At 40.5% G+C, this 12,713-nt stretch overlaps 1 protein-coding gene and 1 non-coding gene across 5 annotated transcripts; both read left to right on the top strand.

Moving 5' to 3' along the window:
* Nucleotides 1-6,185: 6,185 nt before the first annotated feature.
* Nucleotides 6,186-11,522, top strand: LOC127333599 (uncharacterized). Of its 4 annotated transcripts, none has more exons than XR_007871408.1 (9): nucleotides 6,186-6,337; nucleotides 6,427-6,555; nucleotides 6,655-6,694; nucleotides 9,319-9,394; nucleotides 9,464-9,658; nucleotides 9,747-9,953; nucleotides 10,027-10,427; nucleotides 10,517-10,568; nucleotides 11,201-11,522. XR_007871408.1 is itself a non-coding variant. In XM_051359981.1 (8 exons), exons 1-7 carry the CDS (start codon nucleotides 6,295-6,297, stop codon nucleotides 10,384-10,386), a joined length of 1,050 nt encoding a protein of 349 aa, XP_051215941.1. In that variant the 5' UTR covers nucleotides 6,186-6,294; the 3' UTR covers nucleotides 10,387-10,427; nucleotides 10,517-11,522. The 4 variants fall into 4 exon arrangements, 2 of the variants coding, with proteins under 2 accessions (XP_051215941.1, XP_051215940.1); XR_007871407.1 differs by having other exon boundaries at nucleotides 10,520-10,568; XM_051359981.1 differs by having other exon boundaries at nucleotides 10,517-11,522.
* A 526-nt stretch (nucleotides 11,523-12,048) lies between these two features.
* TRNAP-CGG (transfer RNA proline (anticodon CGG)) lies at nucleotides 12,049-12,120 on the top strand. The gene has a single exon. It is a non-coding gene; the product is annotated as a tRNA-Pro (tRNA).
* Nucleotides 12,121-12,713: the final 593 nt, after the last annotated feature.

Below are 12,713 nucleotides of genomic sequence, written 5' to 3' on the forward strand. Positions count from 1 at the left end.
ATCACCATGGTGCCCTTCACCTCCTTCGATGCAGAGATGCAGCCTTTCTCGACGGAGAAGCCCGCGCAAGAGGTAAGATTTGACCCGCTCTCTGCGGCGAGTGGCGCTGTTTTGCTTTGCATGTTATTCACCTGGTCACACTAGGACTTCACCCATTGATGGAACTACGCCATGACTATGACATTCATCTAATTCATCAATTCCTCACCACCCTCTACTTTGGTGGGGAGAATGGTGGTGATATCTGTTGGATGACCGACAGCAAGCAATACAAGTCCAACTTCCACAAGTTTGCTGCCATTCTTGGATATCCATTCATGTGGCTAATCATAGCAGATGCCGGTGAGAGGATGCACATCATGATAGGGGAATCCGACAAGAACAAGCTAGCTTTTATCTACATGTCAACTGGTATTCCCGGTATCGCCAAGGATCTTCTCCCTCTCTACAACATTCTTCTCCATACTTTTAGTTGCAACATCTCACCAAGTGCAGGAAACAATGATGCGTGGCCAGGACTGTCCGCCCCCACGACTACGCAATGGTCTGCTTCAGCGTACGACCTATAAAAGGGGCCTTCTTCCCCAACCTCAGATCTATTCATTTGAACTAAAGGTCATTCTCTCTCCCTTCATTATTGTTGAGCTTCAATTGCGTGGATCTCCCTCCTAGCCAACCAAATTACCCCAAATTTTAGAAATCGAAAGAGGAGGGCCCGATCTACCTATCTATCTCAGAATTTTCGAAATCCCCCAACTTTTCCTTAGTGGATTTGGAAACCATATATCTCCTTTTGTGGGGATCCTTATTGAGAGTGCATCTAGAGGCTATATTCGTGTTCTACTAGCTCTTGATGTTGTTGGGAGCCTCCAAGTTGTATGTAGAGTCTTGTCCCAACCTTGAGTGAAGGTTAGCTGCCTCGATCGACCTTTCTTAGTGGAGAAGTGGGTACACCTTTGTGGTGGTTGGCGACCTTCGTGGTGCCACGCTGCAGCGAACCCAACGGACGATATAGATAAAAGAAACGACGTCAACACGAATGCACGTAACCAAGAAGGAAATTCGTTCTTTTTTCTTGTGTTCAACTTATCATCAAAGAAAAGGAAATGAAGCTTCCGACGAGACACGGAAATACTGCGCAACGACGAACGGAGCTGCGCCCAATCAACCCGACGACTGCAAATGGGTCGGTCAATCCAGCGGCACAAACCAATCATCTTAAGTAGTCCCTAGTAGGAATTAGTAGGCCATTTCAGGATAGGAGCCAACTTCTTTGCATCTGTAGACACCCCATGTTCACCAATGATGTATCCCAAATAGGCTAACTGGTTTTGAGCAAAAGAACATTTAGATTTATTCACCTTTTGCTGATGTTGGTTCCGAGGTATCAAACACCAGCTTCAAATGCTTAAGATGATCTGATGGAGTAGCGTTGTACCCCCTCAACATAGATGTACTTCCCTTGGAAAGAACTACGGGAAACATCTCTCTCGTCTCGTCTCCACCCTCCGCGGCTGTCTCAACTCCTTTACCTTGTACTCATTAATTGTTGTTTGCATCTTGTTACATCATATAGGTTCACCTTGTATTCAAGTTGTTCACTTTAATTTCTCACACTGCCATAAAAAAACAGAAGAAGACTTAAAATTGTGTATAGTGCCTATTCACCCCCCTCTAGTTGCTCATATCTACCCATTCAATCATGTCCTCCAAATGTTATTCTTTTGAATGATTATAAAGTAAACATTTAAAACCGTGTTCCTTTAGTCTTTAAGTGAATAACTACTCCTTATGTAATAAATTTATTATCAACTATAAAAGCAACCATGTATGGGGAGTGGTGTTTTGGTTCCTCGGTGCATATGCTCCCTTTAGTTTGAACTGCAACTTTGATACATTTTGAAATGTTAAAAAATTTCAAACGAAAATTTCACGTATACATCTTGACATGCTACATACGCACAAAGTATTTCCATGAAAAATCAAGTTGTAGTTTGAGCTGTGTAAAAAAGGCAAAATTTAGTGCTAAAGCTTTTTGTGAGATTTGTTTTATCTTTTTTACATCGACCGCGAAAAATATTGGTTTTTCGTGAAACTACACGAACGCACATAGATTGTCGAGATGTACATGCAAAAGATTTTTTTAAAGTTTTTTGACAATTAAAAATATGTTTTTTAGGTGTAGGGAGCATATGCACCGAAGAGCCGAATTGAATTTCCGCATGCCATGTATGCTTATATTGCTGTACCTTACTTTGCATGTATATGCTTTATTAACTATATGCAAGTACTAATGAATCTTAACTTGTTACCTTTATGTTACATCTAATACGTAGTTAGGGATCAATAGAGAATTATAGTAATCCCCATAGAAACTAACACCCATCTTAAATACTTATTATTCATTAATGCATATGTTCTTCAAAAGTTATTATTTTTAAATATATAAAAAGTAAAAAAATTAACCACCTCATGTAAGTCTTAAAGTGAATAACCACTCTTCATATGATAACTCGATTTGTCAAGACATAACCAACCTTATGTTATATTGTTGTGCTTTACTCTAACTTATAAGACATTTCTAATTTAACTTAAAACCCTAATAAGAACCTTGAGTGTAAGCATATATAAAAGTGCAACACATCAGAAAGAAATCATTGCAACTCAACAATACTAAATCATCAAGGTTAATTTTGGGTTTACCAAATTGCATAGCATAACTTATGCATGCATAATAGCATATTTGCAACCCTTTAAACATTGTTCTTATCGGATGATGATGCCATTTTAAGAATTTGGAGTTATATCATGTATCGAAGTCTTTAACTACATAATCTTGCTGTCGACCAGGCAAGTTCAATGCTTGCTTATTCCATTGGATATTTTTATCAAATTACTTGCAAAATACAGTCCGTATCATTCATGCACTTAAAAGCAAAGTATTACTATTTGAACGATGTCTCATTGGTGTTATATCAATGACTTATACTACAACCCATGACCATGAAGTGGTATGCTACGTCACCTCAGTAAACGATGTAGAGGGCGGAACTACAAAATAGTGGTATGCGGGGTTGTGGAGAAGGGCAGTGATTGGCTTGGATCTTAGATTGGGCCCATACCAAAGAGAGTATGGACGGGTAGGCCACGCGTATGTGCAACAAAGCTAAGAATATCTCGTGGGTAAAGTAACACACATCTGTAGAGTGTATTAAATTGTGGTTTGTCACTCCCTGTTATGAGAAAGAACTATGAACTCGATAGGAAATGAACTCCAACAAGTGGGATACTGAAGGGAATATGCCCGAGAGGCAATAATAAAATGGTTATTACCTATTACATGTTTATAATAGATGTTCAATTCTCATGCTATAATTGTATTAACTAGAAATGTTAATACTTGTGTGTTTAATAAACAAGCAAGAGTTCCTAGTAAAGCATTCTCTTTTAACTAGCTCGTTATTAACTAATGATCAAGGTTTTGTGATCATTAACATTGGATGTTTTTAATAACAAGGTCACACCATTAGAAGAATGATGTGATGAACACAGACCCCAGTAGGTATATCAATACCGTCAAGTCATTAGGTTTACATTGCGATATCAAATAAATACGAAGTAGCTCTATTCCTTAGACCATGAGATCATGTCAATAACTAACATCGGAAGAGTAATTTGATGAATCAAATTTCACACCATAACAGAGTGGCCATAAAGGTGGACTTGGGTACTATGAAAGTATTAGTTGAGACTCATGAATCAAGAATGGGATTTATCTATCCTGATGACAACGAGATATACTCTAGACCCTCTCGATCATATCACATTAACACCGCTTGCAAGCACGTGACTAGGTCACAAGAATGTCATATCACAGAATGAGTAAAGAGTACTTGTCTCTAACAGGATCGAACTAGGTACAAGTTGATACCGATGATCGGATCCCGGACAAGTAAAGTATCACGAGATAAAAGAAAATGGTTATGACGTTTATGATTCATGCGATTACAAGTTGCATCATTGAATGAGTGGGAGTCATCACGGATCTCTAGATCCCGCTGATGATTATTGATCAGAGTGGTGTCCATATCCACATTATTCACGAACCGTAGGGTGATACACTTAAGGTTCGTTGACGCTTTTGAGTGGATACGGAACACCGGAGATAAGTTTGGACAACACAAGAACTGTTTCGACAATCGCCATAACTGTTTCGGAATATCAGAATAGTAAAATGGGATGAATGTTAATTTTTGTTAATTAAAAGAATTATAAAAATATGAAGTAAACTAATATTTTTTTATTCATCTATGGGAGAAAACCCTTTATTTTAGAGTGGAGATTTAAATCAATTATATGAGACTTTTGAGTGGGCGTGAGTGGAGTGTTCACCACATGATGATGGAAGAGGTGGGGTCCCTCTTATGGCCAGCGCCCCCTTGGGCTGCTGCCCCTCCTCCTATATAAGATGGATGGAGCTCCTCTTCCATACTTGATCATCTCTTGACCCTTTGGTTGGTCCCTTCTCCCTCTTCCCGTTGATCCACCATACAAGTTGTGGCTTAGGCGAAACCCTGCTGAAATTGTTTCTCCACTAATACCATCATGCTGGAGTGTTGTTGGTTTCTCTCGGTGGATCCTCTACTTATGCTGCCCTGCTAGAACGAGGGATCAGAGGTCGTCATCAATCCGTACATGTGACCAAGTACGGAAGTGCTGCCCATTGTAGCGCTTGTGTTCTTCACGATCTTGAGATCGGCAAGTGATCCACTACATCAACCACGAGAACCGTTCTCATTAAAGCTATGTGCCTTCTAGGGGAAGTTAATCTCAACCATGGTTTATCCGTTACTAGTATCTCCTAGATATGATCTTGGTGCATTTGTGGTTGCAACCGTAGGATTTTTTTTTTGTTTTCGATGCAACGAACCCATCATAGATACCCTGCAAAGACTAACAAACATATTTTTTCATAATAAAATCAACCTTTTGAAGAAAATTTCACGAAACATGCATTAGCCGATGACCCCTGGTCCAAGGCTGCAGTTAGTGCATCAAACACCATTTTTTAGTTGAACTTGTTGAGTACACTCGTACTCATCCTTTCATTCTATACCCCTTGGTAGACCAGAAATCCATCGAAGAAAAATCTCCCGTAGAACTCGAAGATGGAGGCAATGATTACTATAAAGAAGCATAACTCACTGAACATAGTCAAAGAAGTCAACACCAACAATCATGGTGGAAACCTAGATAAGGGGTCTAAGTTAACAATCATGGTGGAAACCTAGAACCCAGATAGTTAGAATGCTACTAGAGCATCATTAGCAACCAAACAACTTCAGAGTTAGCTCTAGTGACTAAGAGATGTTAACTTTGAATTAGAATGCTGCTAGAGCTTTGTCTTTTGACTACAAAATTAGATTATTTGCTTTACAACATTCTTGGATAATCCTAATTAGTTTTGGATATGCATGTTATTTTCAATAGGATATGAAGAGCTCCTTTCTGGGTGACCGACGCGTCTTCCCCATGTGGATCCATATCATGTACGATCATTGCGTTCTCTTTCCTCATTATTTATTCATCTAATCCATTTAGACCACAGTTCTCTCCATAACTACCTTATCTCTTCGGTCTTCACTCGCCGAACGGTTAGAGAGTTTTCTTCATCCACCCCGTTTTTTCTCGCCTAACTACCTAAGCATGCCATGGCGCCACTCTAGCACATGAGACGATGCCGGTGACACCGATGCGACTGCCGGGGGAGCAACGATGGAGAAGATGTCATCTTAGATGGAGAAGAAAGGAGTGGAGCTCACCGGCGACAAAGGGGAATGATTTTTCTTTGCGTGGGAAGGGGGCCTCAGGGGATGCCGGGGCAAACTGGTGGAGGTCGAGATTTGAGAGGGCGACATGGCGAGGCAGCCGTGGGCGGCGGTGGTGAGTCGGGATCAACCACATATGGCACGAAGGCATTCCAGTCTTGTCCTGTGATGAGTCGGGATCAACCACATCTTGTACAAAACCATATCCTATATGGTATGAGGGCGCCCCACTTTAGATTCAGATATCATTATCTTTTTTTTAAAAAAAATTTAGATATAAATACCTTGAAATGGTTTGCCGCATTTGGAAATTGTCCTATGGTTTACACCCTAAACTGAAAGCTTATTACGAGCTCTCACATCATTATTACACGTCACATAATCCCAAACCCGACCAACGGACCAAGTAAGAAGCGAGAAGAAGAGCAGGCTAGGGTTTCTCCCCAGCTCCACCACCCTCTCCGCCATGGACGCGCAGCGAGCTCTCCTCGACGAGCTCATGGGCACAGGTACGGACATTTCTCCGGTCTGCCTACCATAAAGCTCATCGCGAATTCGAATCCTAACCTAATGGCGCCGCGGGCGCCGGTGTTTCCAGCCCGCAACCTGACGGAGGAGGAGAGGAAAGGGCACAGGGAGGTGAAGTGGGACGATCCCGATGTCTGCGGGCCCTTCATGGTCCGCTTCTGCCCCCACGACCTCTTCGTCAACACCAAGAGCAACCTCGGTATTTCCATTCTGCCCGATTCCTCACCTGGGCCAGTTCGCCTAGTTCTGTATTAACTCGTCGTCTGTTTTGCTGATTCGTTCCGTTCGCTCTTCTCAGGGCCTTGCTTGAAGATCCATGATTCCAAGCTCAAGGAGAGGTAAGGTCGATTGTGTGCATTTTCTTGAGTTTCTGTAGTGCCTGCTTGGTTCGCACGATTCTAAAAACACAGGAATAGGAAAGTACATGAATATGATAGGAATACACATGCATTTTGCTTTCGAAAAACACAAGAATTCGGTAAACTTGGTTGTTTGGTTCACAGGAATAGAAAAAATACAGGATTTCTAGTAAACACGGTCAAATCAAAGTCAAACAACACGACTAAGTATAATTAGAATGTTATTATGCCACTGGATCCATCACTCTTGTTTTTTCGTGCGTAGGAATTTGAAAAGGAGGTCCAAGTGGATTGTCAAATTCTTTTGTTTTTCCTTTTTAAACTCAGATCAAAGAAGACTTTCATGCGTTTTTTTTTTGCTCAATTCCTTTGAATCAAACAGATTAGTGCCACCGTAGGAAAATTTCCTATTCCTATGTTATTCTTCCACTTTTCCTTTGAACCAAACAAGCCCGTAATTTGTGGTGACATATCTGGCAATTAGTTTGTCACGTTTTTGGAGCAAAATGTAGGTATTTTGGTTAGTGGGACCTGTTAAGGGCATTTCTTTTGTTTCGTTAGAGGTTAGGCCATGATTCCAAAATGGTATAGTTGCTTGTGTGCTAGCTGTTGGGCTTACTTTAATAGAATTAAAATTTAATGTTCAAGTTTCGCCGGAGAGAGCTTCTTTATTCCTCTTTCGTATTCCTCTGAAGAGTGCTTGTTTCCATTGACGACTCTTGTAATGATGTCTCAGTTCATCTTGGTATCTTTCTCTAGCAAACATGACAACAGTGTTGTATGCAATTTCGAGATTTTCTTATGCATATGGAAATTCAGTGGTTTGAATACATATTAGCATGGCCTACCTAGCTGAACATACCCTCAATATCATAAATTGTCTACTTCTTGTCAACTTGTGTAAGAACATGCCTAAATATCATAACCAGGATGCATAATTTTGTAATGTGGTCCGAGATGTTTTAAAGAGGTCTTAAGATTATGGCTTGCTTTTATCTAGAAAATTGTCGAGGGCATCATTTAATCATGACGTCATATTAAGGGCGGCAACGCTTGTATCTAATTTTCCGTATCTATTTCTCCACCTCAGCAAGATACAGCGCTCTCCCAACGCATCATATCTAATAGGTGGGTCCAGATATTAATTAAGTGCTAATACGTTTTTTCTCGTGGAATCTCCCCATCATATCTAATAGGTGGGTCCAGATATTAATTAAGTGCTAATCGTTTTTCTCGTGGAATCTCCCCGCGAACGTCTTCCATCTTCAAGCTCACCCCCATCCTGTATCTCTTTCTAACATTAGCCTCTCAGCAGCCATGGTGGGTCGCGGAGCTTGGAGAAATAGAAAATGGTTTTGTGTTGATGCCAAGAGGGTGAGTACTCCATAGGAGATTAGGAGGATGGATTCTAGCAGAAAAGCGGTGACTGATGGTGCACTCCCTGGCAACGATGGTTTTCTAACGGCGACGCTCATGTGTTCCGGCGAGACCATGGAACTTGATCCTCCAGCGCCGCCTGTCTTCCTTGTGGACTTATGGTGGTGCGTTGAGCGTGGTGCTGGTTGGTATAGTGTAGATCGTCCGCGATTCATGGTGGCCTTTTGCTCACGTGGGCATGACGTGGGAGATAGACACGGTAGAAATAATTAATTCACCTTGGTTGCTGTGGTAAGAGTCGTTTCGTCGATTAGGATACGGTCCTCTTCTCTCTCCTTATTAATTAAGGTTACATGTCGGACAGTAGCTGAGCTGGCAGGTTTTAGATACGCTACATGGTGGAGCATTGCGACCGCCCTAAAGGAATACAGTAAGTTCGACAGTGCAACCTGATCAAGGAAATTAAACGATTATAATTTCCTAGTTGTCTTTTCTAGTACAAGACAAGGAAATGCTTGCTTTCAAAGGTTTCTTTTATTTCAATAACTTCCATCCGTTGCAAAACGTAGTTCATACTTTGACTGTCCATTTTGATATTTGACTGTAAATTCAAGTGCAATACTTTTTAACAAAATCATAAACTGTATCACACTTTACAGAACACAGCCCAAGTATTATTTGATTAATTATTGGTCACGGTACGGGTTTGAACAGTCAAAGTACGCCCCACATCTTGCAACGAGGCTGTAGTACAGTACAACACCCAAAAGTAGTCCACAACTATCACTTTTTATTATTTTGATTGAATTTGACATGTTATTCTCAACACCCTAGAGCTTAACTATAGTGGTCATACTTGCGGGGAATAGTGATATGTACAGCTATATTTCACCTAGTGTCTTGGTCCGAATGTTTCCTGTTTTATTTGCATTAATAAGAAATCATGTATAATGCAGAATCTGCAACCTTGCATATTCACTCTTGAGTAACTGAAGAACTGAGATGCAGCAACATCCTTGGGAGGGTTCAATATCTAGCTGGATTAACCATGTAGTGTATCTTCCTAGATCATAGGTGATTATAATTGAATGTGCTTGCGTTCCAAAGCTGTTCAATTTGTAGAATATTGCTCTGAACTATAATTCAGCTCTGTTATATGTATGATTAGCTATCTGTATAAACAAATAATTATTATGTTTCAACATGGGTTTTATTCGTACTTGCAGCTTTGAGAGTTCTCCAAGGCATGATGCTTATTTGCGAAGGTTTGAAACAGAGCTTGCTCAAAAGTGTGAAAAATTGGTGAGTTTTTCACTTGCTCTTGCAAAGCTTGACAACCCGAATATTTAAATTTGACTTTTTTTTTTGCAGGTAACGGATTTGGATAGAAAAATAAAGCGCGGCCGAGATCGGTTGTCGCAAGATACTATTGTGTCGCCTCCCATCCCTGGGAAAACATCTGAGCAGCTGGCAGTGCTAGAAGAAAATATCAAAAAGCTGTTGGAGCAGATTGAGGTGCTTGGTGAGGCTTGTAAAGTGGATGAAGCTGAGGCACTTATGAGGAAGGTAATGATCTAAAGATCCATCTCAATTCGTTACGTCGTTTCAAAATTATTTACTGGTCATCAATTCGATTGCCTCTTCGGAGTTGCAGGTTGACCTTCTAAATGCTGAGAAGACAGCTTTAACTAGCAAAGCAGATCACAAAATGCTCATGGTCCAAGAGAAGAAGATGGAACTTTGTGAAATATGTGGCTCATTTTTAGTATCCGATGATGTTCTCGAGAGGACTCAGTCCCATTTGACTGGGAAACAGCATATTGGTTACGGTTTAGTGAGAGATTTTCTGGCTGAATGCAAGGCAAGTCATTGCTACAGAATTATCAATACAATTTTAATTTATTAAGTACTAAGGGTATCCTCCTGCTATCCAGGCGTCAAAAGAAAACGAGAGGCTTGCAAGGGAGAAGAAATCAGAGGAGCGCAGGAAACCGAGGGAAAAAGAGTGCGATAATGGGGGCAGGGAGGGTGATACCAAAAGAGAGAAATCTGGGGAGCGTCACTACGACCGTGATCTTTACTATGAACGAAGCCGTGAAAGAGAAAGACCATATGATCATAGGGAGAGAGGATCACAGTATAGGAGCAGTTCCTACAGAAGTGGTAGGGATTCCGAAAGAGACAGACATAGACATAGGAGTAGTGATATGACAAAGGGCCAAGGGAGAATGAGGAGCAGATCACGTTCCCCAGTCAGGCGTGGCTATGAAAGGTCAAGGAGTCCACATAATTAACTGAACATGTAGATAGGTCTTTTGCAGTTGAGATTCATGAGGTAGACCATCATGTCCAATTTTGCTATTTATTATTATTATTATGGTATAAATGGATTCTATTGAACTGCTTATCTCTGCTCTGCTCTAGCAGCTCGGTTGGAACCTGCATCCTCCCTTTTAGAAGGAAAAAAAAATCTCAGGTAGGTAAAGGATCTTCTTTCTACAATTATTGTCTGATAAAGATGAAGTTAGTAAGATAGCACTGGTATTGGACCACCAATCAGGATGCAGTTGTTTTCAGCCTATAACAGGTAAAACTGTGATAATTAGTGTTTCATGTTATATAAACCTAATTGAAGTGAATATTACTGTTGTTCTTTTCCGTTTCATGCATAATTTTCTTGCTGGAACTCATTTTTGATCTGGTTCAGTGTTGGAGGTTTGTGCCAGTATTAACCCCAACAGCCAACTTTAACATAGCCATGGATCCGTCAATTTCTGGAACATTTATTCAAGTGTCTGTTTATATAATTGGGAAGTATTATGGAACAATGCCCTCTTCTGAAAGAACAATTGCGAAGGAAAAACACCAGGGTCCAATGCTAGTAACTCATTGTTTTATTTGTAGAATCATTAAAAAAGGTGTATGGAACCTGTTTCATCCAACGTTTAATCTGCCCCTGTTTCTTTGCGGTTCTCTACAACCCGGCCTCTGGACAAATGATCTTTCATTATTGACTTTGGAGATAACATATTTTAAACCAAATTACCACAATGGAATATACCTAAGCTGGACGATCTGTTTGTACTATGTCTTACGTGCCATTTGTAGGAGCCACATCGACGTTTTTGGAACTGATGCTTCAGTGCTTCTCAAACATGCAAACATCTTCAGTGGACGGCATCTCCGAACTAATGCTATGGCTTTATGATGTTTATTTTTTTCATGTACTATCGTGCTTCTGGAATAGTTGTATGCCAAGCGAGAACAAGGTCGCATTATGTTTTGTGACATTTGTAGTGTTACACCGTATGTCTGTTAGTCACTCTGATCGTGAGACACGCCACTTCATTATTAGTATGACTCAGTTCTGGTGTTTTGAGCCTCTGGTTGACAGTGCAAAAATAATAATTGCTGAGTTTTTTCGTCAAAAGGAATGATGCGGACACAATGTTGTGATCAAATATAAAACAATTTACCTCTTGCTATGGGCAAGCATTCTATTGGGAGTGATCCGCGATACTGACTTTGTTATCAATCGAACGGCGGTAGTGCCGCACCAGCAGAATCGAGCTGAGTAGTATGTGTACTTTGTACTCGGCCAAAGGGAATGGGATTGTTAGAGTTAACTTAGGGCGTTAGAGTTAGGCTAACAAGAAGTTAGCTTTGTCATTAAGCTAACTACCTTGCAGTTAACATGTAGCATTGTCCAAACGCCAATCACGACACAACCTTGTAAACCGCCATTGAGGTATATAGCCCAACAATCATCAATGAAACTTCACTTGATTCTCTCAATCTTTCATTCTCAAACAGGGATCTTGCGCAAGTCGAGTCCCCTGCGCTTGATCAAAAGAGAACTGGCACAGGGGGTTACACGTGGTGCAATCAATTCTGAAAACAAGCATCATCACTCTTTGAGATAACTTAACACCTATATTACGACAAGTTACACAAACGGGTGTTTGGTCTAGTGGTATGATTCTCGCTTCGGGTGCGAGAGGTCGTGAGTTCGATTCTCGCAACACCCCAATTGTTACCAATTTTTTTTCCATCAATTATCGTACTCGTTTCGGTTTCGGTTTCGCATCTGATTAGTCGAACGGGTGGTGCCGGTGGGTATCTTGTTTCCTTTCGTTGTGTGCTGTTTATATTTGATCTTAGGTTTGGTACTGGTAAATGTGCCCACTGCCCATGCGTTGCGCACTGGGATAGAAAAAACAACTAACAGAAAACGTCAACGCCATCCAAAATTTGCCCAAGATCGATTAACTTTTTTTTTGATTTACCATTTTAGAGTAAGTTTTATTCAAATAAACTTATATTTGAAACAACCATATGCACTATAAATTGAAATCTTCTAGTATAAATTATAATGTACCCAAGCATTTTTAAGGTTGAGCATACTAACTTGAGTTGTTGGAAGAGTGACATGCAAAATTTATGGAAGAAACACTCCTCATGCAACCAAATGTAAAAGTTTTTTTTCTGTATATAACACCAATGAAACATGACCATACATAACTGTGTTTCTTATCAGATGGTCATACAGAAGTTCAATATAGGAACGCAGAAGAGTGGTCGTTAAGACTAAAATGGTTCTCTAAATTACAGAATTGCATGT

The sequence above is a fragment of the Lolium perenne genome, chromosome 2, assembly GCF_019359855.2.
Source record: "Lolium perenne isolate Kyuss_39 chromosome 2, Kyuss_2.0, whole genome shotgun sequence".
NCBI classification, from domain to species: domain Eukaryota; kingdom Viridiplantae; phylum Streptophyta; class Magnoliopsida; order Poales; family Poaceae; genus Lolium; species Lolium perenne.